The 24608-nt window shown below is 31.4% G+C and overlaps 4 protein-coding genes across 4 annotated transcripts in view; 1 reads left to right on the top strand and 3 right to left on the bottom strand.

Annotated features, from left to right (window-relative positions):
* Window positions 1-24608, top strand: part of LOC133335168 (uncharacterized) — a 400201-nt gene that overhangs the window by 114821 nt on the left and 260772 nt on the right. The gene's annotated exons all lie outside the window — the stretch shown is intronic.
* Window positions 1-24608, bottom strand: part of LOC133335151 (laminin subunit alpha) — a 607777-nt gene that overhangs the window by 422826 nt on the left and 160343 nt on the right. The window lies entirely within an intron of this gene.
* LOC133335173 (peptidoglycan-recognition protein SB1) lies at window positions 552-5864 on the bottom strand. Its single transcript, XM_061543477.1, has 3 exons — window positions 5826-5864; window positions 799-1147; window positions 552-733 (listed from the first exon to the last, which is right to left on the bottom strand). The coding sequence occupies exons 1-3, from the start codon at window positions 5862-5864 to the stop codon at window positions 552-554; spliced, it is 570 nt and encodes a 189-aa protein (XP_061399461.1).
* The window catches only part of LOC133335152 (phosphatase and actin regulator 4-like), a 106718-nt gene continuing 94703 nt past the window's right edge, over window positions 12594-24608 (bottom strand). Inside the window, exons 2-7 of the mRNA XM_061543455.1 lie at window positions 22184-22438; window positions 20483-20758; window positions 19007-19391; window positions 14035-14384; window positions 13690-13966; window positions 12594-12718 (exon numbers count right to left, since the gene is read on the bottom strand). Coding sequence (XP_061399439.1) covers window positions 12703-12718; window positions 13690-13966; window positions 14035-14384; window positions 19007-19391; window positions 20483-20758; window positions 22184-22438 — 1559 coding nt within the window. The 3' untranslated portion in view covers window positions 12594-12702. The remainder of the gene's footprint in view (window positions 12719-13689; window positions 13967-14034; window positions 14385-19006; window positions 19392-20482; window positions 20759-22183; window positions 22439-24608) is intronic.

The raw sequence follows: 24608 nt of genomic DNA, 5'->3' as shown, positions 1-24608 counted from the left end.
AAAATTCTGTTTGATGATCGTTCGGTTGAAGGTCAATGAAAAAACGTTTGATTTTGTTTAACTTTGTTTTTTATTTATTTTTCCAATATTTCGATTGCCATCGACAATCATCTTCAGGTATATTTATATTAGTGTAAAGGAAAAGCGTCTACATTACTTTAACGTCACAGTCAAAGTAATGTAGACGCTTTTCCTCTACATTAATATAAATATCCCTGAAGATGATTGTCGATGACAATCGAAATATTGGAAAAATAAATAAAAAACAAACGTTTTTTCATTGACCTTCAGCCGAACGATCATCAAACAGAATTAAATATTTTTTAAAAATGTATAACAAATATTTTTTACCTTTGCCATTATTAATTTCTCAAATGAGACTACCTTCTATAATTATGCCATGCACACATACATATAAAAAACTAGTGAAAAGTTCAAAATTATATAATTGAGTATTTATTTATCAGATTGTTGAAGATATAAATTATGTGTTATGTATATTATATACTTGACGTGTTAATCTTGTGGTCAACTAATTTTATCTCCGCAAATTAAATATTTCTCCAATGAGGCCAAGTTTTTATTTCATTGTATAGAGCCGTGCCGGGACATGATGTTGCTTTGGTTTGGCGATGTCCTAATAGAGTATAATTAGTCTTTAAATAGCCTCCACTAACTGCCTGAGCTATCAAGTCTTTTGCATTCTGCAACATTTGTTCCGATGGTTTACTGCCTAAGGGTTAATCAAGATTAGTTTGATATTTTGGTTTCCAATAGATCTTTAATAATTTGTCTTACTCTCAAAGTTGCCCAGAAAAACAATGCCGATGCTGTTGCGATTGTACTTTGGGGCATGCGATCCTTGGTATCCCCATCCTCGACCCTCATACACATTACCATCTCCGGCAATAATGAAATTGTAACCAATGTCGCTGAAGTTACGACGACTTTTGTGGTCACTCTGTATATTTTTTATTAGTCGCTGACAGGAAGTTTCCGAATTACATCCACTTGGGTTGTCAGAGTGATGAATAATGACATAGTCTACAGCGCCATTGATACGAACTGGAGATCGTGCTGAAGCAGCTCCCCAACTACTGCGTGGTTTTATGGTAATTCCATTGCAATGGTGAAAAACTAAACAATCCTGTTGGATGAGGTTGCCACGAGCTATATATCAGATCAGTCATACTTACCCAGAACCAGCAAAGAAATATATTTTATTAGTTCTGTATATTCTGGATATTTGCTAGGGAGATATCTCGCATGTAAAAAATTTTCGCTTTCACATTCTCGCCTTATTCTGAATGAATGGGGAGATGCAAAAAATGCGAGATGCAGATTCGAGTTTTCGAAAATGGTGGTTGAAAAAAAGATTCGTGTTGCCATATCGTAAATTAAGTTGCAATGTGTGTGGCCATATTGTAATTTAAGTTGCAATGTGTGTTGCCCCATTGTAATTTAATTGTGTAACATTTTTCAATATATTATTTATTGATTTTTGTTATTAAAAATTGTTACTTTTTATTGTTATTTACACTATATAGCAATACAAATGTGAAATATCAAGAATCCGCTGTATAAATGCTTTGTAATTAAAAGAAAATAAATTAAAGTTTGAAAATATGGCAACCTACAATATGGCATGTGAAACAGCTGTTCATTGTTTTGATGCAATTTGGTGCAACAACTACAACAAGATTATAAATAAAAGAACATTTTTATGATGACAAAAACACAACGAATAATGGAAAGAAATCTGCGATTGAATTAATTAATTCAATTTATTATTTCACTACATAATTGTGTGCCTTTTTATTTAATTTCGATATTTATTTCCCCAGATTCTTAAAGTGACATGTTATGTTATGATTACGATAATTTAAAAAAAATATTTTTTGTTCTTTCATAATTTTTTTTAAGTTTTTCACTGTTAAGCGGCTCATCAGGCAAATTTGGTTTTTCCATCATTTTTAATTTTTTTTTTTTTTTGAGAGACAGACTCTCACCCAAAATGTCTGTATTTCGCCTCCAAACTGCATCAAACTCGACTTAAATATTCCGTATTACCTTCATATATTCCTTGGATCAGCAGGCATCGTTATCAATAGGATTTCCAATGGCATTTTATTGGTTGTTTTCCAGTTAAAAGTGTGCTTACTATCATTTATAATATTCTAAATCGTCATACAATAAGTATTGTGTAAATATTTTTCATAAAAATAGTAATTACTTATGTCTTTGTAGTCAACTCCCCTTAAATTTATTAGCGAAAAATTTCGCACAAAATTTCCTACTCCCTGTAATCCAGAATACCTAATTTTTCCCCAAAGCGGATTTTTTCGCTTTCGAACTTCATTCAGAATAAGGCGAAAGCGAGAATGCGAAAAAATTCACACAAAAATGTTGTTCAGAATAAGACGAAGGAAAAGAGCGAGTAAATTCACGTGGAATTGACATCCAGAATAAGGCTGAACAATTAACTCATACATAAAACCACACTACTGTTGGATTATCAGTTTATATAGATCAGTCCAATCCATTTTTTATTGTTTCTTTTTATTTCTGGTACAATTTGGTGAACAAGCAGAGCTGGAATTCTTAAATTTGGATTTACGATTAATATTTGAAAGTAGGTTTGGAATATTGAGATAGGTTTGGAATATGGGTACAAAAAGTACAGAATGGTATCAAATCTGATATAATTATGGTACGAAAAGTACTAAATTTGGTACAAGCTGGACTTTGGTGGAAATAAGATTACTGTTAGAGTGTAGGATTGATGCAGTTTTAGAAATTCTTACTTATAAGTATGAAAAGTACTAAATGATACTAAATTTGGAACAATTTGGATTTGGTTGAATCCTGAGATTTGGAATTTATAATTTATGTGTACAAATAGTAAATAGAATAGAAATTTCACTATATTTGGAACGATTTGGATTTGGGTAACGGTGCAAAGGGTTTTGGTACTAACTAATACTATATTTAGTGGTGGTGATGGTATGGTATGGAAATTAGAGGTTAGTGTATTTTTTTGTATAAACAAATATTTTTGTATAAGTCTTTAATAACTGAAAGTAAATGCAACGATGAATTAAAAACAAGAAACGAAATAATAAATTGTTTTTCTTTTCCTAAATGAAACTATCAGCCTTATTCTGGATGTCAATTCCACGTGAATTTACTCGCTCTTCCCCTTCGTCTTATTCTGAACAACATTTTTGTGTGAATTTTTTCGCATTCTCGCTTTCGCCTTATTCTGAATGAAGTTCGAAAGCGAAAAAATCCGCTTTGGGGAAAAATTAGGTATTCTGGATTACAGGGAGTAGGAGAATGAGATGAAATTTTGTGCGAATTTTTTCGCTAATAAATTCAAAGTGAGTTGACTACAAAAACATAAGTAATAAATATTTTTATGAAAAATATTAACACAATACTTATTCTATGACGATTTAGAATATTATAAATGATAGTAAGCAAATATTTATCTGGAAAACAGCAAATAAAATGCCTTTGGAAATCCTATTGATAATGATGCATGCTGAACCAAATATTGCCAAGGAATGTATAAAGGTAATAATGAATATTTAAGTCGAGTTTGATGCATTTTGGAGGCGAAAAACATACATTTTGGGTGAGGATCTGTATCTCAAGAAAAAAATTATAGAAAAACCAAATTTGCCTAATGAGCCGCTTAACAGTGAAAAACTTAAATAAAAATTATGAAAAAAAAACAAAAAATATTTTTTTTTTCAAAATTATCGTTTGCATTATTTGAAGGAAGAAATAAAGGAGTAGGAGCATAACAGGCCACTTTAAGAATTTGGAGAGATAAAATATCGAAATTAAATAAAAAGGCACACAATTATGTGCCTGTGTTTTACCCATCATAAAAAAATGTTCTTTTATTTGTAATCTATTGTAGTTGTTGTACCAAAATGCATCAAAACAATGAAAAGCTGTTTCACATGTCATATTGTAGGTTGCCATATTTTCAAACTTTAATTAATTTTCTTTTAATTACAAAGCATTTATAAAGCGGATTCTTGATATTTCACATTTATATTGTTATAAAGTTTAAACCACAATAACAAGTAAAAATTTTTAATAAAATAATCAATAAACAAAATATTGAAAAATAGTACACAATTAAATTACAATGGGGCAACACACATTACAACTTAAATTATAATATGGCAACACGAATCTTTTTTTCAACCACCATTTTCGAAAACTCGAATCCGCATCTCGCATTTTTTGCGTCTCCCTCAAGGTAGATATACAAGGTAGCCGCATCGGCGAATTTCTACAACAAACATCGGTTGTTGTATTTTGATATGTCAAAAATATTTTGCCAAAACAAACAGATTCACAAGATTTTTTTACACAAATTCTTGTAGAAAATGTTAATAAAAGCATTGCCACAAAAGCTCTTCGAAATTCGGAGATTTTCATTCATAATTTTGTTTTTCAATTTTTTGGTTCAACATTACAACAACATTTTTGACATTTATTTGTCCAACAGCTGGGCCGATGCGGCTACCTTATTAAATATACCTTGGTCTCCCTATTCATTCAGAATAAGGCGAGAATGTGAAAGCGAAAATTTTTGTATGTGCGAGATATCTCCCAGCGAATATCCAGAATAAGGCTGTATAAAAATATAAAAAAAAATATTTTTTATTTTATTTTTGTTGTTGATTGCGGGAAGGTAAAATGGCATGGCCTTTATATATATATATATACACGACACCACTTTTATTTTAATATCTGCAATACGAAAAAGTTATAGCAAAATTAAATTAGGTATGCAATTTTTATAAATCCATCGTCCGCGCCATCTATTTTTGTCTGTAAGACGTGGCCCATCACCATACAAGACCCTACATGAACGCTATCTATTGAAAGGAATGATCGGTGACAGCAAAATATTTGTTTCCGAAATGGCCTGTAACTAGCTCTATAAATCTCTATATAGAATCGGCAAATTGTATTTTGAAAACTTTTCTAAGGCAATAAAATACAAATTTATCCTCCTACATAACTTTTTAAATAAAACATTTCACATTTCTTAAATTTTGAATAGATCACGAAATAGTCAGACTTCCTACCTTTCATATGAGACAAAAACCAGGACATTAAATTCTACATTTATGAAATTTCGAGTTACGGCATCAATATATGGCGCTCCGTTCGCCAAATTGTATGGTCGTAAAGGAAATTGAAATCGGTATATATCTACATGAAATGGAGTAAAACGTAGCCGCTTCATTGGATCGATAATACAGCCATAAAATTGAAGAAACGCGCAATGAACTTTCTTAACAAAGCACGCATTTTAGTTATGAAATTCAACTATTTGAAAGCGTTGATCGTTTGTATGACGATTCATCGTTAAATTATTGACCAAACTGAAGATGTATGACAGAAAAACAAAACACGAGATGTATGTAAACTGTTAAAAACAGTGTTGCCAAAAAGATAATAGCTAAAAAATCACCTTTATAGGTGTAATAAATATATAATGTCTTTGTGTAATAAAACTGCAGATTCCCCTCTAACCATTGCTGCAAAAATGCGTGCTCTGTTATGTTATGGCTGTATAATCGACCCACTAAAGCGGCTATCCCTTACACTTTTATTATTATAGATATATACCGATTTAAATTTCCTAACTACCTGAGTAGAAAAAATCAAAAATGAATAATTTAATGTCGCGGTTATTTTGTCATAACTGTTTGCCGTTTCCCTACCAATGACCAATTTTTTACTTCATTATTATACATTACAGGTCAGGAAAGACATCCCTGAGACCCACTTACATTTGTGGTTGCTGGTATTTTTAATAAATCCACGCCCATATCTGGTCCCCAAAACAAACATGTTTAAAAACCCACGACTTTATGTGTTACTCGAAAAAATATTTTTTTATCTAAAGTCTAAATGTAATTCCCGAAAAAATATTTTTAAGAAAATCAGTCTTTTGAAAGCTTCCTAAAAATGTTTTTGTTTTTTTTTTTAATATACATCTGTGGATTTTTTAATATTTTTTTATGCGGCTATTTCAATAAACATTGAACCGAGGTAAGATTATCGATGAAAATGGGAAGCATCACCGTTTTTTTAACATTGCTTTAAATGTTAAATAAGCAGTCTTAGAGTATTTTATAGCACCAAATCAGTTATGTTGAATTTTTTGAAATCTACTTCCTGATATGAGTCCAAAAATGTTGTTCCGAACATCAAACCTCTACACTACCATTGTACAGTATTTTTCGGTTAATTGCACATCAAAATTTGCACAAATTTTTGTTCAATTAACCGAGGAACCAATTATCCGAACCCGCTTACTAGGAAATGAAATATTTTTGACCCATCATGTGGTTCAATTAAGCGTGGAAACCAATTAACCGTAGGTTCAATTAACCGAAAAATACTGTATTAAGTAATATTAAGTAAATAGTGTATGTAGTTGAGTTATTTTTTTATGCACCTTCTCCGTTTATTGAAATACAACAAATAAACAGATTAAAAAAAAAATACTAAAAATGTGTGTCTATTTATGAACGTCTAAAAAATCTCTTAGTGGTGGTTCACAATATTAGTTTTTTAGTAACAATGTCACAATAATGGCTCCCAATGAATTTAAAAAAATCCAAAAATTTGGTGCAATTTTGAGCAAATTTCACAAAAATACCAGGCGCCCAGAATGAAGTAACAAGTCGCCTGCCAGAAAATAAAAATTCGAAAAATTTTGGTCTGGCAACACCCAACCCGCGTATGCTACAGTATGCTACAAATTTTGTAATTTCATTGTACGCCATTGCCAGATGCAATTTTTTAAATTTTTTTGGCGGGCTACTTTCTATTTTCTTCTGGGCGCCTGGTATTTTTGTGAAATTTGCGCAAAAAATGCATACAACCAGGTGAATGAAAAATTGTGACGTCATCACACAAATTATGTCGCATGCGTAGGGGCATGTATACTTACCATATTTGTTGTATCCGTAAATAAAAACAAATAGTATTTTTAGTAAATTCATTATTCTTTATTTTTTATTCAATATTCTTTGTAAAAAATATATACATACATTTAAAAAATATATTAAATATAAATATTAAGAAATAATTTTCCTTACAACTTAGCCCACTTATTTGGACAATATTCTATTGTAATCCTTCCTTGAGGAATTTTATGATTGAGAGATAAGGATAATTCCAAAATATATATTGATCGTTATCGGCGGACGTGCCATATTTTCAAATAATTTGTATATCGTTTTCGATTGTCATCATACGGAAATTCGAGCATAAAAACCTGAAATGAAAAAAATAGACAAATTAAAAATATATATAAGCATTAAATAATCTATACTAATAAAAGAGTAAAGTGATTGACTAACTGATTCAACGCCCAGACGAAACGGCTGAAGATAGAATCTTGAAATGTTGGTTGAGGGTCATTCTTGGTCCAAACGTGACAGATAAAGCTGGATTGTAGGAAATTCGTACTAGAACGGTAGAGCTAGAACTCTTAAATTTTTGTACTATAGTTGGTACAATTTAGATTTGGGTGAACCGATAGAGCTGCAAAAATGCAATTTGGAGTCTGGATCACTGTTGGGGTGTAGGATTATGGTATGTAGAGAATTTTGAAAATTCGTACTAATGTGTACTATATGGTACGAAATTTGGATTTGGGTGAACCGATAGAGGTGGAATCTTTAGATTTGGAGTTAGGATCATTGTTGGAGTAGAATTGAGTTATTTATGAAATTTCGGAAATTTACATTTTGGGTGAACCAATGCTACGAAGTTTTGGAAATTTGTATTGAATGGGTACTAAATTGTACTAAATTTGGTACAATTTGAATTTTGTGTGAACTGATAGAGCTGGATTCTGTAATTTGGAGTTACGATCTTTGTTGGTATGTTGTATTGAGCTATGTAGAACGTTTTGGAAATTCGTACTAATGTGTACTAAATGATACCATATATGTATATGGGTGAACCGATAGAGCTGGAATCTTAAAATTTGATGTTCGAATTACTGTTGGGGTATGGGGTTTGGTTTGTAGAAAGTTTTGGAAATTCGTGCTAATGTGTACTAAATTTGGTACAAATTAAATTTTTGGTGAACCAATACAGTTGGAATCCTGAAATTTGGCCTTAGGGTTACTGTTGGGATGTAGGATTGGGCTACGTAGAATATTTTGGACATTTATACTAATGTGTACAAAATGGTACCAAATGTGGATTTGGGTGAACCGATAGAGCTGGAATCTTAAAATTTGGTGATAGGATCACGGTTGGAGTGTAGGGAGTTCTGGAAATTCATACTAATGTGTACTAAATTGTGTACAATTTAAATTTTGGGTGAACCAATGTACCAATGTGTACCACATGGTACCAAATAAGGATTAGAGTGAACCGATAGAGCTGGAATCTTGAAATTTAAAGATACGATCACTGTTGGGGTGTAGGATTCAGGTATGTATAAAGTTTTGGAAATTCATACTAATGTGTACAAACTGGTACCAAATTTGGATTTATATAAACCGATAGAGCTGGAATCTTGACATGTGAAGTTAGGATCACTGTTGGGGTGTGGGATTGGGTTATGTGGAAAGTTTTGGAAATGTCTACTAAATGACACTAAATTTGGTACAATTTTGATTAAAAGTTAACCGATAGAGCTGGAATGCTGAAATTGAGTAATAAGATTTTCATTGGATTGCTTGATTTCCATTGGAAGTTATTGGCAATTTATATTAATGTTTACTAACTGGTACTTAATTTGGATTTGGGTGAAGCTATATTTGAAATTTGGAAATTTTGCACGAGTACAAAGGGTAAAAATGACAAAAAATAATTTTTTATAGGACATAGGTACTAAATGGTTCTAAAAGTGTTAATAATGTTTGGTATTGGGTTTTAATTACTTCCCACATTCGGTAACGAAATAGCGGGTATATGCTAGTAATTTATATAACTTACACGAACATCCACATAATTTTTGAGCAAAATGAAAAATTGGTCATAGAAATCGATGAACATTTGACGTTTTTCGTATTTTGAATCGATTGCATTTCTTTGTATAGCAAGGCTTGTGGATAATTATATATTTGCTTACAATGACTCAAAAACATTTAAAAAAATCTTAGAAATTCTCATAAATCATCAAATTTCAAATGTTTTATACTTTAATAACCAATCATTAAGACTTTATCTAATCTTATGTAAAAACTCATTAAAATATACTGGGATAAATAAGATGATTTGATGTATACAGATTTATTTAAACAAAAACTATAAAGATTCAAATCAACCTACCTGACAATAATTTTCTATGAATGAAAATATTAAAAACTAAATATAAATCAATATCCTCTGCATTAAAATAAGTTTTTTATTTGTTTGGTTTTATTAATATTTATTTGTAATTCGGATTTTTTAGTCATAATTAATACCACAAACATAACTCTGAACTGCCGCAACTGATGAACTTTGGGTAAATTATGTATTGCAACCAGAGCAATTGCATTGCATTTGCATATAACTATGATATCACAGCCGACCGGTCATTCGCGAAGATATTTCTTGTATATGATTAGCTCTCGACAATTAGACAGGAAAAACATCCATCACCCCGAGTTTACGTTTTCCCCTTCAATATATTTGTATCTGCCACTGTTTCCTTGGTCAGTTACGAATACATGTAATATAATAATTTCAATTAAATGTGAAAATGGAGTAGTTAAAGAGTTGGTCAGTTACGAATACATGTAATATAATAATTTCAATTAAATGTGAAAATGGAGTAGTTAAAGAGTTGAGATATATTTTCAATTCTGTTCACACTGTCTGTTGCAGTTGTCGAGGAAGCGATTATAATATGAATTTATAGTGCACGACGAATAATCCACAAAACAGTCGTTTTATAGTTATACGTAACATCAAACTCGTCGCAATAATAACAATAAATCACTAAAACCTAAATAGTACTGAAATATTTGGAATATTGTTTTACTTCATATAATGTATTGAAATAAATAAAAAAATATTTAGTTTTAATTAAATGAAGACTTTATTTTTTCACTTGGCTCACATATTTTTTCTAATTGTTAAATATATATATACCTAAGTAAGTATATTTAAATGTTACTGTGTAGGTATATGTCTGATTTCCTTTACTGTATGTATGTAAATGTGATTGGGGAAATAGAGGTGTACAAATTATAATTACAAATACACATATATTAGCATAAAACACATTATATAATGTACAAAGTAGCAAATATATTACTTAATAACTTGCAAAAAATAACTAAGACAATTCAAACGCGAATTCACAATAAAAAATAAACGTCTTAAATTTAAAGAAATATTTATTTTGATGAAAATTTATATAAATACAAAAAAAAAAAACAACAACAACAAAAACGAAATCACATTAAATCAAAAGAACAACTAAATTTTGTATTGTGCTACGTAATAAAGAAATGTTTTGCCGTAGTTATTTCCCCTTATTTGTATATTATTTAATTATACACGTATTTTTTTGGCCAGTTAAAATATTCACTTTGAAACAATTTTATCCATAATTATAAATCAATTAAAGCATGTCTACGAGGGTTTGCACATAATGAGTTTTTAAATGCTTTTATATTGGTACTAAACAACTATTTGATTTTTCATATGAAAATTTTAATAAAATATTGAATTTATTTTCTCCATAAGAACTCATTCATAGTTTTTTTTCAAAACAAATTCCCGACGAAATCTTACGATAAAAAATCAATTCATAGGGACTGTATAAAGCTTGTTCAATGAAACTATCATTTTTGATATAGTCGAAATAATATAAAACTTCTTCAATGGTCAAATTAAGCAATGATTATTGATACACTCAAATCAAACCATTCGGTTAAAAAAAATCACTCAGCGAAAATGTTCCCACTTATTGCAATATAGCACATTATTGCGGTCAATTAAAAACCGAAAGCAGTAAAAACACAAAACATACATCCCTCGTGTCCTATAACAAGCATACACGAATATATTAAAAGGATAATTTAAAATAAAATACTATTATTATTAGATAAACGTAGATTTTCCTCAAAAATCAAAACAAAATGTATTTTCTTTTTATAAAAACAGTTGAGTTGTTTTCATTTGCAAAACATACATATAATATATAATTACAAGACGTTATTGTTTAAATATGTTATTTTAGAATTAAATACTAAAAATAAGTGTAATAAAATGGAAAAAATTAATATTATTTACAATGGTTTTGTTTTCTGTATGCAATTGAATATAAACTCTCTTTGTTAATTTTTAGTTATCATTTTACGTGAGAGTGTTTTTTTTTCTTCTGGATTTGCAAAACTAATGTTGACCTCTATATAAAGGAATTTTATATTGGATTTTAGTGAAAAGTATTTTTTTAGTTTTCTCCTTTAATTATATTTCTTTTTTTTAATATCTCTTTTTAAAGTGGGATGATTATTGTTTTCTCACTACATTTTTTCAGTTAACAATATTTTTGGGTTGACTCCTTAATATTTTGTGTGTTTAATGTTTTTTTATTTAAATTATTTTAAATTTCTTGTTTTGTATAACTATCAGCGTTAATATTAATGGAATTTTCTTTACATATTAATGTGGTTATATTTCATTGAAACATTTTGTATATCCAAAAACAAAAATTCAGCATAGATTTGTAAACAACGTTTAGAGTTTTATTGTTGCTGTTAAGAAGAAAACCAAACACAGAAGAAAGTAAAGTTAACATAAATTGAGAAAAATCATGAATTGAATAAGGAAGTATTGATTTAGTACTGAATACATTAAACATATTCCTTGTGCAAGGACATTTGAGTATTGCATATTAATATCCTCTAATGGGTTTTCAGTTCTCCTTTCTTTTCCACATTAAAGAGTTGATGTAATAAACATTTCCAATGGAATTTCAGCAACCAAAATAAGCCTTTCCACGAATACTTCAAAACGGACCATCAAAAAAGGTTTGCATTATTGCTTTATTGATACACTCAAAGAATATACTATTATTTATTCTTAGTTTTGTTTAAATAATTATTACAAACATATCTGTAAGCCGTAATCATTACCAACTAGTTAATGGTAACCCGAATCAATATTGAAATTAAACAAACTATTGCCAATATACGTTAACAAATACATTAACTATTTATAAATTTAAGTTTGAAATAAATACATATGCATGCATAACCAGGATAATCCATTAACGTGGAGGATTGCTCCGAACCCGGTGCGAACTCCAAATCGAATCGAAATCTCCGTAATCCCTCATTGTGCTTGAAATTTCCATTTGTCTTGTGTTCAATTCAATTCTTCTCATATCCTTGTTACTGTATGGTTTGTTGTTTGTTTGTTTGTGATGAGTTGCTGTTGCTGTTCTTGTTATTGAAACCCAAAATTATTAGCTAGCACATCATGCTACTTTTTCATTTGTTGAGTTGTTGTTTCACTTGCTGACACATTATTTTTTTGTTATTGTTTTGCAAAATTTTACATTTTTTTGGTAATTTTTATTTTTCTTTTTCTTCTTATTGTTGTAACATTGTTTATGTTTTAAAATTTTTTATATTTTGTTGCACAAAATTTTGTTGGGTATGGAGTTTTAATCGATAATTTCTGTTGCCATTGCAATTGTCATGGCCTATGGAACCTGTAAGAAATGTCAAAAAAAAAAAAATAGGTTAAATAAATTATATTTGTAATGAAGTAGAAATGTCAAGATCAGTAATAACTATATTTTAGAGGCAGTTAAATTGGAAAGGGCAATTGCATAGTTTATATTAACATTTTCCCTTCTATTACTGTCATTTTCCCTTCTATTACTCTAATTGTAATAATGCAAATATTGCAGAACATATTCATAATGTGTGACATTGGGTTTGGCATATTTTATATTTACGTTTTGGGAATGTGAAAAAGACAACGATTTTATAAAGATTCGTAGCAAAAAATCATATTGTCCACACTAACGTATTGAATATAGCAGAATGTAAAAACATGGCAAACTAAAAAAAAATAAAAACTTAAATCGATTACATTACAGAATCAAATACATTGCTTATCTTCAAAATATAACATTGTAGAACATTCGATTTACAGTCATAGTTAGTTTATGTTCAAATAAAGAACAGAGTCTGCAATTTAATTTTCTCTAAAAATTCTATGATAGTTAATGTCAACAAAGTATAATTTCCGAAAAATATGTATGTACGTGTTGACCGCTTTCTCCTATCTCTCCTTAATATACCCTCAATACTATGGTGGAGGGTATAACAATGCCAACGTAAATATAGTGGACATTTACTACATTGGACAGTGTAATACACTGCAGATCTACGTCATTCCCTAAAATGTTGAACTGTAATAATGGGAATTTTTTTTATACTTGTGACCTAAGAGGAAGCGGAAATAAAAACTAATTTTTGTCACTTGACTGCACATCATGCATAGAGCACCATCACATGCCTATTCGTGACGATGACGTGGCTAATTTTGTTACCCATGTGGTTGGAAACCAGTTAAATATTTGAAAACATCGTGGGGCTTATTCAACTTAACACTTGATAGCTTGGAAGCCACCTAGAAGGGTGTACACAAAATAAATAATTCTATTAGCTTTACCTTGTTAAGTGTCGACTACCCTCGTGTACTGCCATCTCGGATGATTTAAATTCATTTAATTCTTTACGTATGGCAGCCTTGTCCTTTGGTGTCAGTCTTGTCCATGGCTTATCAGCTCGACGATCGTAGTCGTGGGCCTGAGTCACTTCGATATAATCATTGAAACGTATAATTTTCTTTTCCTTAAGCTCCTCGACGGTGGGTCGAAAACTTAATTTACGCAATAGGTATGATTTCTTTTCTTCTTTTTGTTTTTTCTCTTCGGCGGGTGTTTGTGCTGGTGGGGTGAAATAAAAAAAAACATTAACAACAAATTCGAAAACATTCTATAGAAGAACCACTTACTCTTTAATATGTTACGCTCCACCAATTCATCGGCCGTCGGTCGCATCGATAAGCGTCTGATGAGGCGAGCACCAATGGCCTCTTTCGATTCCTTGACATCATTGTCGTTGACGGGATGCAAGATGTTGCGATTGATTAGATCCTGTTTGTCGGGGCGCAATTGCAATTTCAACGACAACGATTCCTTGCGGGCAATCTTCGCCTGACGTGATGTGTCATCGTCGCGATAGAGAATCCGTGAATTATCATCATCGCTGCTATCACTGCTATTTTCGCGTATCACAAATGGCCGAGTGTTTTCCTTGTTCTCCATGGTGCATGGCAGATTAATATTGAACATTTGTTGCCTACTGTTTGGTGTAAACATAAAATCAAAAAGAAAGCACACATACACGAAGGCATGAAGAAATTAGAAACGTCGTGGTTTAAACGATCTTTTAATTAATATCTATACATAATCAATAATATAGTTATTTAAAAAAGAATACATGCATTTACGAAGATGTGTAGATAGAGAATTAAAGTGCTATAATATTACATTTTTGTGGTTGTCTTACGGAAAACATGTAAAGAACTTTAACGAATAAATACAATATATTTTTTTATTTTTCAGATCAGATCAAATGGTTAAATTTTTGCTGAAAAATAAATTTATAATATCATTCGAAAGGATTATCCGCTTCGATATAAACTTTACATGACCTAATATTTTTTGGACCATATTTTGAAAATATGTAAATATCTTATAATGCACAGGGAGCATCCGATTTGGTAAAACTCTGCAATCGTTATATCTTTGTCAACATGATGCCACATGCCACACAACTCGAGCGAATATGGCTTATTTGCAAGAAACATTTCCTGGTCACGTAATTTTTCTGGCCACCAATATCATGCGATTTGATACTATTAGACTTTTTGAATGGGGCTACGAAAAAGGTCGTGATTATGCATATAAACCTTCAACTCTTCGACTAGCTCGTTCGATCTTATTGTCTAGTTCGCAAAGAGACATGGATAAATAATAAAATATGATTAACATATAATTTCATGGGATGTATTCATTATTTCGGTCCACTAATTTTTTTATATTTTTGAAGGTTGTTTATATATCTAAAGACATAGGAATAGCTCTTGAGTGTAATTTATTACACACATCCTTCACCGTTCATTTTCAGCAACAAACTAAAAAATGAACCGAGAAAGAGAAATGGTAAGGGACCGACTCTGATAAATGTGAACACAAATCTCTTGGAAATTCACAAACTAATACCACTACAAATTTAGCAGATGTGTTCGTAAATGAGAAGTGTTGTTGTTATATTTTACTGCGTGATTTGTAAAAAACAATTTATTAATGAAAGTAATATTTTTTATATTCAAGCATCAGCATCATGTATGTATATGCAAGGCCATGTTTGTATCGTGTTAGAATTGTTGTTATCAAGTTTTCAACTATTTTTTTCTTTAATTTTACCCCAGAATAATTTCACTCTCAATACTCAAACCAATATATTTTGTTTGACTTTAGCCTTTATATAGCACGTTCTTTAAATATATATTTTTTTATTTTTCAATGAAAAAGACTACAAAGATATCGATGAACTACGAACACAGTAAGTCAGTCAACTTGCATGCGAGCTCTTTTGTGTATGAATATGACACTCTAAAAGACGTAAAATTTTTGTTTTCTTCATAGCCATCTTCCGGCATGCCATTCATTTTTATTCACAAGTATTTGTGTTCTGTGAATATTGAATTTCGTTCTTCATGGCTCAACAAAGGAGGACGATTTAACCGTAACATACAAGGAAAAGGTAGTGTCTAATGCAGATAACTTTTTGCTACGCTTCCATCAAGGCAAAGCTCTTATCGGAGGGTTTTCTTTTGTCACCACTCCTCTATATATAAGTGTTAAAGTCGAATTTTCCTTTGCACAACAACAAGGACAACAAGTATGGGAAGTCTCAAGAAAACTACGAGGGGAGAATGTGTAATAGGAACGCTGACGGACTAGTGTTCCTCACATGTGTATCTCAACATATGAGCGCCAAACTAACCCTACGTGCCAGTGGAAGCAGTAAGTGACATTAGCGGAATAGTAAAAGACGTTCTACTTTTTCATTCGTTTCCCTGTTGTCTGAACAATACGAAAACGTTTGAATTTCCCATTTCAACAAACAAATGTAAATGCCAAATTTTATTTCAATGGCTGTTGTGCCCTCCAAAGCGCTGAAGAAACGATGACGGCAACTTTACAATTGAGTTTTCTATTACAGTATTGGGAGGGCATTTAAATGACAAGTTTTAGAAAAGCAATAAATGTGTTTTGCCGTAATCAAATATGTAAAATGTCGCGAACAAATCAAAGGTATTTAAAATCAAAAAATTCCGTAATAATGATGTGAGATTCACCTATATATATATATACATATATATATATATACATATATATATATATATATATACATATATATATATATATATACATATATACATATATATATATATATATGGGAACTATATCCGAAATATTTAAAGCTGAACTGATTTATGCAAATTTCACACACGTCAATCTAGGTTTATTTCGGTATGCTGTGCATAATTTCATAACATCGGGCAAATGTAGTAGGTACAGACCGTCTGTGCAAAATGCCATTACTATCAGACAATTTTTGTTTACATGGTGCACCATCTAGATGACCTCAAATGAAAAAATATATGGAAACTATACCTAAATCTGAATCGATTTTAACAACTAAATCAATAAATTGATACAAATGCATATTCGGAATTTCGTCTCAATCGGAGTTGTGCACCAAACTCCGAAAATATATGAGAACTATATCTAAATCTGAACCGATTTCAACGAAACTTAACATATGCCTTTTCAGACACAATATGATGTCATGTCCAGATTCCGTTTCAATTGTACAAGCCCTGGGGGTTTGGTGCACCATATACCTAGAATTGATCGAAAATATATATGAGATCATTATCTACATCAGAACCGATTAACACACATTAATCAATACTTAATTCAGTACTATGTGCTAAATTTTGTGTGCAAAATGTTGTCGCAATCGAACAAACCTTGGGACATAATACCATGTACCCCAGTGCGGTGAAGGAATATATCAATCTAATTAAGAAATAATGTATTTTCACAATCCGGATTAAAGAGTTAAATAGAGGCAAACAATCCGGATTATATACTTGTAAAATGTTGTTATTTTTGTCTTAAAGATTTGTTGAGTTTCTTGCATGCGCCTGATTAAAAGTCATTCAACTCTCGAAACTTGAGCATAACTGAGTATTTCAACTAAATATTTGTATTTTTTGTAATCATCGTTTTTTTCATTTTAAATAAATGAAAAAAGCAATAAGACGACCACCTGTGACAGACGAATTCATGCAAATCTCCACTTGTGTTGCTGTTGTTACATAAACTATGAAGACAACATTCATAGCATTGGCCAACACCAACAGCCTAATGACTAGGCAACAGACTTTTGCACTAAAGCACTCAAACCGGCTGAGAAATAAAAAGTGTATTTTCCCTTCCATTAAAAAGTGTCCTTTAATAAATGAACAGAATCTGCCCCAAGATTGTTAAGAAACGGTCGAATTGAGCACATTAAGGATCTGTTGAGAAATCAATTGCCAATTATTTATTTCAAGTACTTCTCAGGAAGGTATCAACCAATAAAGACTTCCATTTCACAAATTAATATTGATGGAAAACCCCGAGAAGTGGTTATTTATGATTGCTAATAAATTGTTTTAGTAATTGTTCAAAGAAAATGATTTCGAAAGGGAGGAATATGAAAAATGTCACAGGACTTGAGCTAATATTGGAAAAAACCATAGAAACATTTACTAATAATAAAGTTATGTGACATTTAAAATATATGAAATTTAACAATAAATTTGAAGATTTTAGAGTGTTTTTTTATATTTACATTTGTATTAAATTGAAAATAGCAAACTAAATTGTCACAAAGGCTACATGTTTCACTTATATACATGATTTTTCCTGAAATACACTCCCCATATTATATCTCGGGAATATAAAATAAAATTTTAAGAAGCCATGCCAAAATAAATATTACTGTTATTTACAGAAAATAGCAAATCACATTATTAGAAACAGAAGACAAAATCTTTCGACAGCGTTGTTGGTGTGGTGGAATGGTTAAATGAAATTCTTATTGACAGATTGTGGTAGGGTGCAAGTGTATGTATGTGCAAGTGTATGTCTGTAGACGTTCGGTGTTTTAAAATTGATAAAACAAAAAAAAAAAAAAAAAAATGCAACAGAAAAACACAAAATAGAAGGGTCAGTATACACACAATATCGATAGCAGGTACTGGGTTTTCATAAATATTTTTGATAATTTTTTTACTTTTGCTGTGTATATATGTGGAAAAAATTAATCTAAATTTATTACCATATTCTAATCCGTGGTCGTAGAATGGGCCTAATTGTTTGAATACGGGTGTGGGGAGGGAAAATAATAAGAAATTGTGTAATACATATACCAGAGGACGAACAAAGAACGAAGGAGGATTGTGTTTTTGTTAATAGGTGTTGGGTTGGTTGGTTGTTGGATATGGTGGTTGTCGCAATGGAGTTATTATTTAATAATGATATAAGCAAAAACAACGGTGTCACATGGTAACATTTTCAAATTTCCAATGACATATCGTGGAATTTTGGTGGTGAATAGTGAAGGGGAGAAAAAGAAAGAAAAGGGTAGATTTTAGTTATTATATGGTTGAATTAATTAAAATTAACCGAAAATCAAACAACAAGTTAACAAATGTTTTGATTTTTATAGAAAAAAATTCTACTCTAAAGTTTAAATTAAATATCATTCCTAACTAAAATAATTAACGTTATATTTTACAAAATAAGTTCGTAGCTAGATATGAATTCTGCTTTGAAGTTGTTTAATTACTGGCTACTTACTTTAAATTATAACTATTGGTAGCATCCTGCCTCACTACCAATGGACGCTGATGACTGGTTGAGGTATGACTTGAATTGTTGCCCACACCACTGTTGTTGCTGCTGCCGCTGCTGTTAATACCACCGCCGCCACTGGAATTCCCTTGAATGCCCGCTCCTTGCGGCAAAGACCCATTGGCATTTGAATGATCTTGTATGGGCGTGGCTGGCGATGATGACGAGTTCACATTGTGGCCGGGTTTCTTTTTGAGGGCCGATTTAAGAGGAACTGCATTTGGTTTGGGCTCTTTGGCTGGAATTTCCTCAATGCGTTGTGTATCGATATGATTTGGATAATGTTGATAATTGTAATCATTATCGGAATCGTTATCATCATGCTCATTATCTGCAAGTATAACAAGTAATTAATTAAATACTTCAAGTTTTCTTTAAAAAGTCGTTGCTCTAAATGCGTTTCAAATATTATGGTGCAAAATTGTAATCTTTTACTATATATGTAAATACATATATTCTATAAATTTAAGCAAATGTTTCAGCAAGCTCATGGACATCATAATGTTAGCACCTATTTGGAATTTTTAAACAAAGAGTACAAACGACAAACGATAATTAACCAAATACGGTTACTACGTTCTCTTAACTAGATTTTTAGGTAATTTGAACATTTTACGATGTTGGAATTTACTACAAGTGGTAACAAATACCACTTGAAATTCACTCGTAATTTGTTCAAATTTCTACCTTAAGAAACTTGAATTCGAAGAGTGTTTTTTTTTGCCTGAAGGGTGTTGCTGCTATTGGTTTGAAGAACCACTTCGGCAGTGATACTACGAAGTGAATAATCATAAAATTTCAACATAATATGAAGCAATAAATGAAAGAGAGAAGTAAAGCGAGCGGTTTGGCCGGGCTTCGTTTGAAGAAGAAATGAGCTGTTGTAACAAAAATTGTCATTAAAAGAATGCGGGTGGATAAGATTTTATTACGTCGTGTTTGTGTAGATAATGGAAATAAATTTAAATTATATACTTTGCTTTGAAATGCTAATATAATTTTAATATTAGATATCCAGTGGGTGGGAGGAATTCTCCCGTCATCAGAAAGATTTCGTAAAAATGTAGTTTACATCCTATGAGGTCCAAAATTTAGATAATATGTGTAGGTAAAATACTGCAATTGAATTTTCAGCTATGATGTCTATGTATACTATTATTTATTCAATTTTTTATTTATCCGATATTTCGATTATCACCGACAATCATCAAATATTTTTTGTTTGTTTTTTATAGTTTTACTTTAAAAAGTTGCCTTAATACGGGTCATTATTTTATGATACCGATGGTTAAAGGCCGAATGACGTTGTATGTGTCAAATACGATGAAGACACCAGAACCTTTTCGACGATGTTAATCGTACAACAAATTTGCAAACAATGCCACTACACTTTTTTGTTTTTAATTTGCTTGCAGTACTTACCATAATCATCATATGGCTGATAATCTTTATCGTTGACTGCGCCAGGCCCATGCGGTCGTCCAGCCACTAATGTTGGCGATGGTGTCGAAAACATTGGAGGCGGTGGGATGGGACCAATTTCCGACAATGGAATTGGTGGCTCGGGCAATTCGGACAGCATAACACCGCCAACCATTTTTCCACCGTGATGATGATGGCCAGCTGCATCAGCATATGGTGGGGGCGTACTACCGGGTGGGCCACCCATCATGGAATTACCTGAAGAACCATCGGGATCTAAAAGAAGAACAGAAATACCAAATATTAAGATTATCAGATAATATTTTTTCTTCAGTGTCTTTAATTGTAATGAAATTTGCCACTGTGCCATGTGGCAATACCAACGTTGGCAATCTTTATAATAATCTGCATTTTCTGTTAAACAGAAGGTAAAGATATGAAAAATATGGCAAAACAACAAAAATTCCCCTACGAGGGGGAGAGGGAACATAATGGTCTACTTGAGTTTATGGTTCAAGTGTATCGTAGCAAGAAGTAAAAAAAGAATTGTTTTTAATACTTTTTATGACAGGTCTTAAAATTTATGTGTCAACTTTGAGATAAAAAATCAGTTTATTGTATGGGTGTTTATCTGTGTGTGTGTGTTGGTTAGCTTCTTACCACACTTACACAAAAAATATGGATATGCTCGATATAAACATATACATCCTTTTACATGCACTACTACATTCACATTTATATAGAATATGTATGTATGTTTGTCTTGGTGTGGTGGCTTCATGTCCGTTTATTGGCTCAGGAAACTACATTCTTGATTTATTTGAAACATTTTTTAAACCTTTTATTCTGTGTGTGGGATTGGGTTGTGTTTTTTTTTTTGGCGCTGGTACGTTTTATTTCCTCGTAAACTTTGTACAAGACCATGTAAACCGAATATAATTCTTTTTTATTTTATTTTCCGTTACATATACATACTTTATTTTATGCTGAAATTAATGTATTGAAATACAATCATGGTTGGCTGTTTACCACATTTGTTTCATATTTAAAGTTAATATGAGTTGTGAAGAGTATGCATATTTTTCTTATACTTATTGATTTCCTTGAAATTCGCAACGAACGAGTTCTAGTGAATTTCTACATAAACGTAAACGAACATTTTTAGGGATATGCCGAATATCCAAAAGTTTTAACAAACAATTTTGAAAATTTAGAATTATAAGAATGTGGTTTGGTTAATTATTCGATCTCTTGTAAACAACAAATAACGACTTCCGAGTTGTGGCCGAATTATATTTGAATTTACTGAATGGTAAATTCTTAATCAATTAAATGATTTCTGAACTATGAATTTTCAGAGCTTGTCGATTGGGTCTAGATATGTCTGCCTGAAATTTGAACTATGTCTGCTAAATTGTTTATTTTTTTTTCTTCTAACAAAATCGTGGTACTTTGGGAAAGAATTCAAATTAGCAGTTGTTATAAGGTTCGGGGAGAAAACAAATTATGAAAATGGGTCAAGATTGTGAATTAAAATATAAATGTATAAAGTGCTAGGTATTTGGGTTTGATCACATTTTTTATGGTTTAAAATTGAATTATTTCGTCGTTACACAAAATGTATGCTTTGTTTCAATAATTTATGAACATTGGACGGATGGAGATGAGGTGGTGAGCAGAGCAGAGCAGAAAAGTACTTACAGTGTTCGTAGCAGACATTTACACGCCTGGCTAATTTATTGGTGCCCAATGTATTGGGCCTTTCCATTTTGGAATTCTGTGTATGGGAATCATGTTGATCACGGCCACTAACCATATGTGAGTGATTTTGTTGAGAGCTACCAGTGCCGCCACCTGGTGGAGGCAGCATAGAGCCCTGACATGGTGGCTGTTCGGTATTTGGGGAGAGGGTACCATTACCACCGTGCTGTGCATCAGTCTTGTCTTTTCTGGGTTCTGTAATTTAATGAACAATAGAAAACAAAGAAACGAATTAGTTTAAATCAATTATTTAGCACAGCATATACACGATATGATAGGATACTAAAGCGAGCAATGTGGGGAATATTTTAAAACTTTTGATTGGAAATGAGGTTGAGAACCCATTAAAGAAATGAAGTATTGTTGATGACTCCAAAAATATATATGAATATTTGTATATAAGGTGCCAACTCTCCACTGCCAGGACATATTCTTCAAAACCGAATACTTATAGAAGAAGATAGAACAGCAAAATAAAACCAATATTTTGAAATGTTATTCCCGTAAAAAATATTGTTCTTTGCACATAAAATTTTGGAATATAAATAATGTTTGAAATCAGAGCTTACGATTCTCATTTGTAGATGCCTGTAGCAGAACAATGACCTACAACATAGAATGATGTAATGGTATAGCATGATTAGCGAAGTACCATCGCCCTATTTCATTTTTTGTTAGACACCATCTAATATACTAATTGTACCACCATCGTACTGGGACATTCAATTTAAATACCAGATGCGGTTTCGTTCCTTCTGTTGAGCATTGAAACAACATTTTTAATTTAATATCCTAATGGGGAGAGAAAAAACAATTCAATGTCATTTTTGAAACGAAAATAATCCCACCTAAAACTACCCCAAGACTTGTATTTCACCAGAAACGGTTTGTGGTCTGCAATACGAAGTTCCATTTAATGTTGTCTTGTAAATCTCATGTCTTAAAATTTTATAAATGGGTTTTCAACATTGGGTGTGTGTTTTTTACTATAAGGAAGTGTTGCGACTATTATACATTCGACTGTAACGGTTCTATTTTATTTGAGTTAAAACGAAAAACGAGTATTGTAAAATAATTTCATATTGGAGACGACACAGCCTAATATAGTTTAAATTCACATCAAATTACCTTCCACCTGTGAAATGGGAAAACTTTGCACATGAGTGGGTATGTGTACAAATCAAAGTTCTCTTTCCAACAGAACACCGCAACCAAACAGACTTAAATAACTTTTTAGAACCACAAACTTAAACACACAAATACATACTCAGTGGTTAACCTACCAACGCCGAATATTCTCTGGCAAATGAAGTTAGTTTCTTAAACAGTTTTGATTCACACAAGCAATTACTCGATATTTTCATTACTTCCCTTCCCATTTCCGTATACTCCGCCAGTGGACCTAAAAAACAGTTTTTAATTGGTATTAAATGTCTGATGAGGATTAAAGCTTTAGGGGAGTTGTAACATTAACCAGTTGACAGGATAAATGTATCTGGGGGGATCATATTGCAAGTAATACACTTAACATGGATATAATTATAAGAGTTTAATATCATCTAGTTATTGAAGCGGATTGAAAGTTTATAGCCTAAACAGATATTTCTTAAAAAGTTCTTGGAAATCATATGTACTCAGCGATTTCGAATCGAAGAAGACATACTTTGCTTTGCAAATAGAAGGTATATAGAAATACAATATAACTCAGTATGGACCAATGTATATAAAAAATTGTAATGTCCAGCAAAACTCCTTGTTCTGTGAGATGTAAATGAATACTTATTTCTTAATACGCAACAATTCCTGTTTTCATTCTCGTTTTGGGAAAATAGTTAGGATATTAAAAAATATATATAAACAGTTCTGTTCCTATGTATTCTGATTGCAAAACCAATAAACTAGAAACAACTTTTGCAATACAACTTCTTGAATAAATATTTTCAAATTGAGTCAGGGATAATGTAAATAATGACCGCATTATTTAGGGTCAATAAACATATCTCAGTGGCAGGCATTTTTTTGTGGAAAAGAGCAATTCCATTAGAAAATATATACAAAAACCACATTACAATAAATTGCTACTCTTCAAGCGAAAAGAAAAAAACTTTTCCTCAAACACCAGCATTTTTTTCAATAGCCAATTCTTGGCCGGTTTGAGTGCAAAGAAAAAAAGTAGACGGAAAATTGGAATAAAACTTTTGCTTGTTTAAACTTTAAGCATCATTAAGTTGAAATGTATGTTTGCGATTTTTCCTTCCTCTCTTTGCTATTTATACCACACCACATCCTATTTGCTCTGGGTCGGTCACTTGGTTGTTCCGAGTGGGCCACTTCATCATAATAACAAATTAAATTATGTTTATTT

Source organism: Musca vetustissima, unplaced genomic scaffold (genome assembly GCF_032173495.1).
Source record: "Musca vetustissima isolate MV318-11 ecotype Yass unplaced genomic scaffold, APGP_CSIRO_Mvet_v1 utg1735, whole genome shotgun sequence".
NCBI classification, from domain to species: domain Eukaryota; kingdom Metazoa; phylum Arthropoda; class Insecta; order Diptera; family Muscidae; genus Musca; species Musca vetustissima.
This window is presented reverse-complemented; position numbering and strand designations above follow the sequence as displayed.

Coding starts and splice junctions, on each gene's coding strand:
- LOC133335173 (XM_061543477.1), bottom strand. CDS start 5,864: ATGGGCGTGGATTTATTAAAAATACCAGCAACCACAAAT. Junction 1,148..5,825: donor AAATACCAGCAACCACAAAT/GTAAGTGGGTCT, acceptor CTCATCCAACAG/GATTGTTTAGTTTTTCACCA. Junction 734..798: donor TTTTCTGGGCAACTTTGAGA/GTAAGACAAATT, acceptor ATTAACCCTTAG/GCAGTAAACCATCGGAACAA.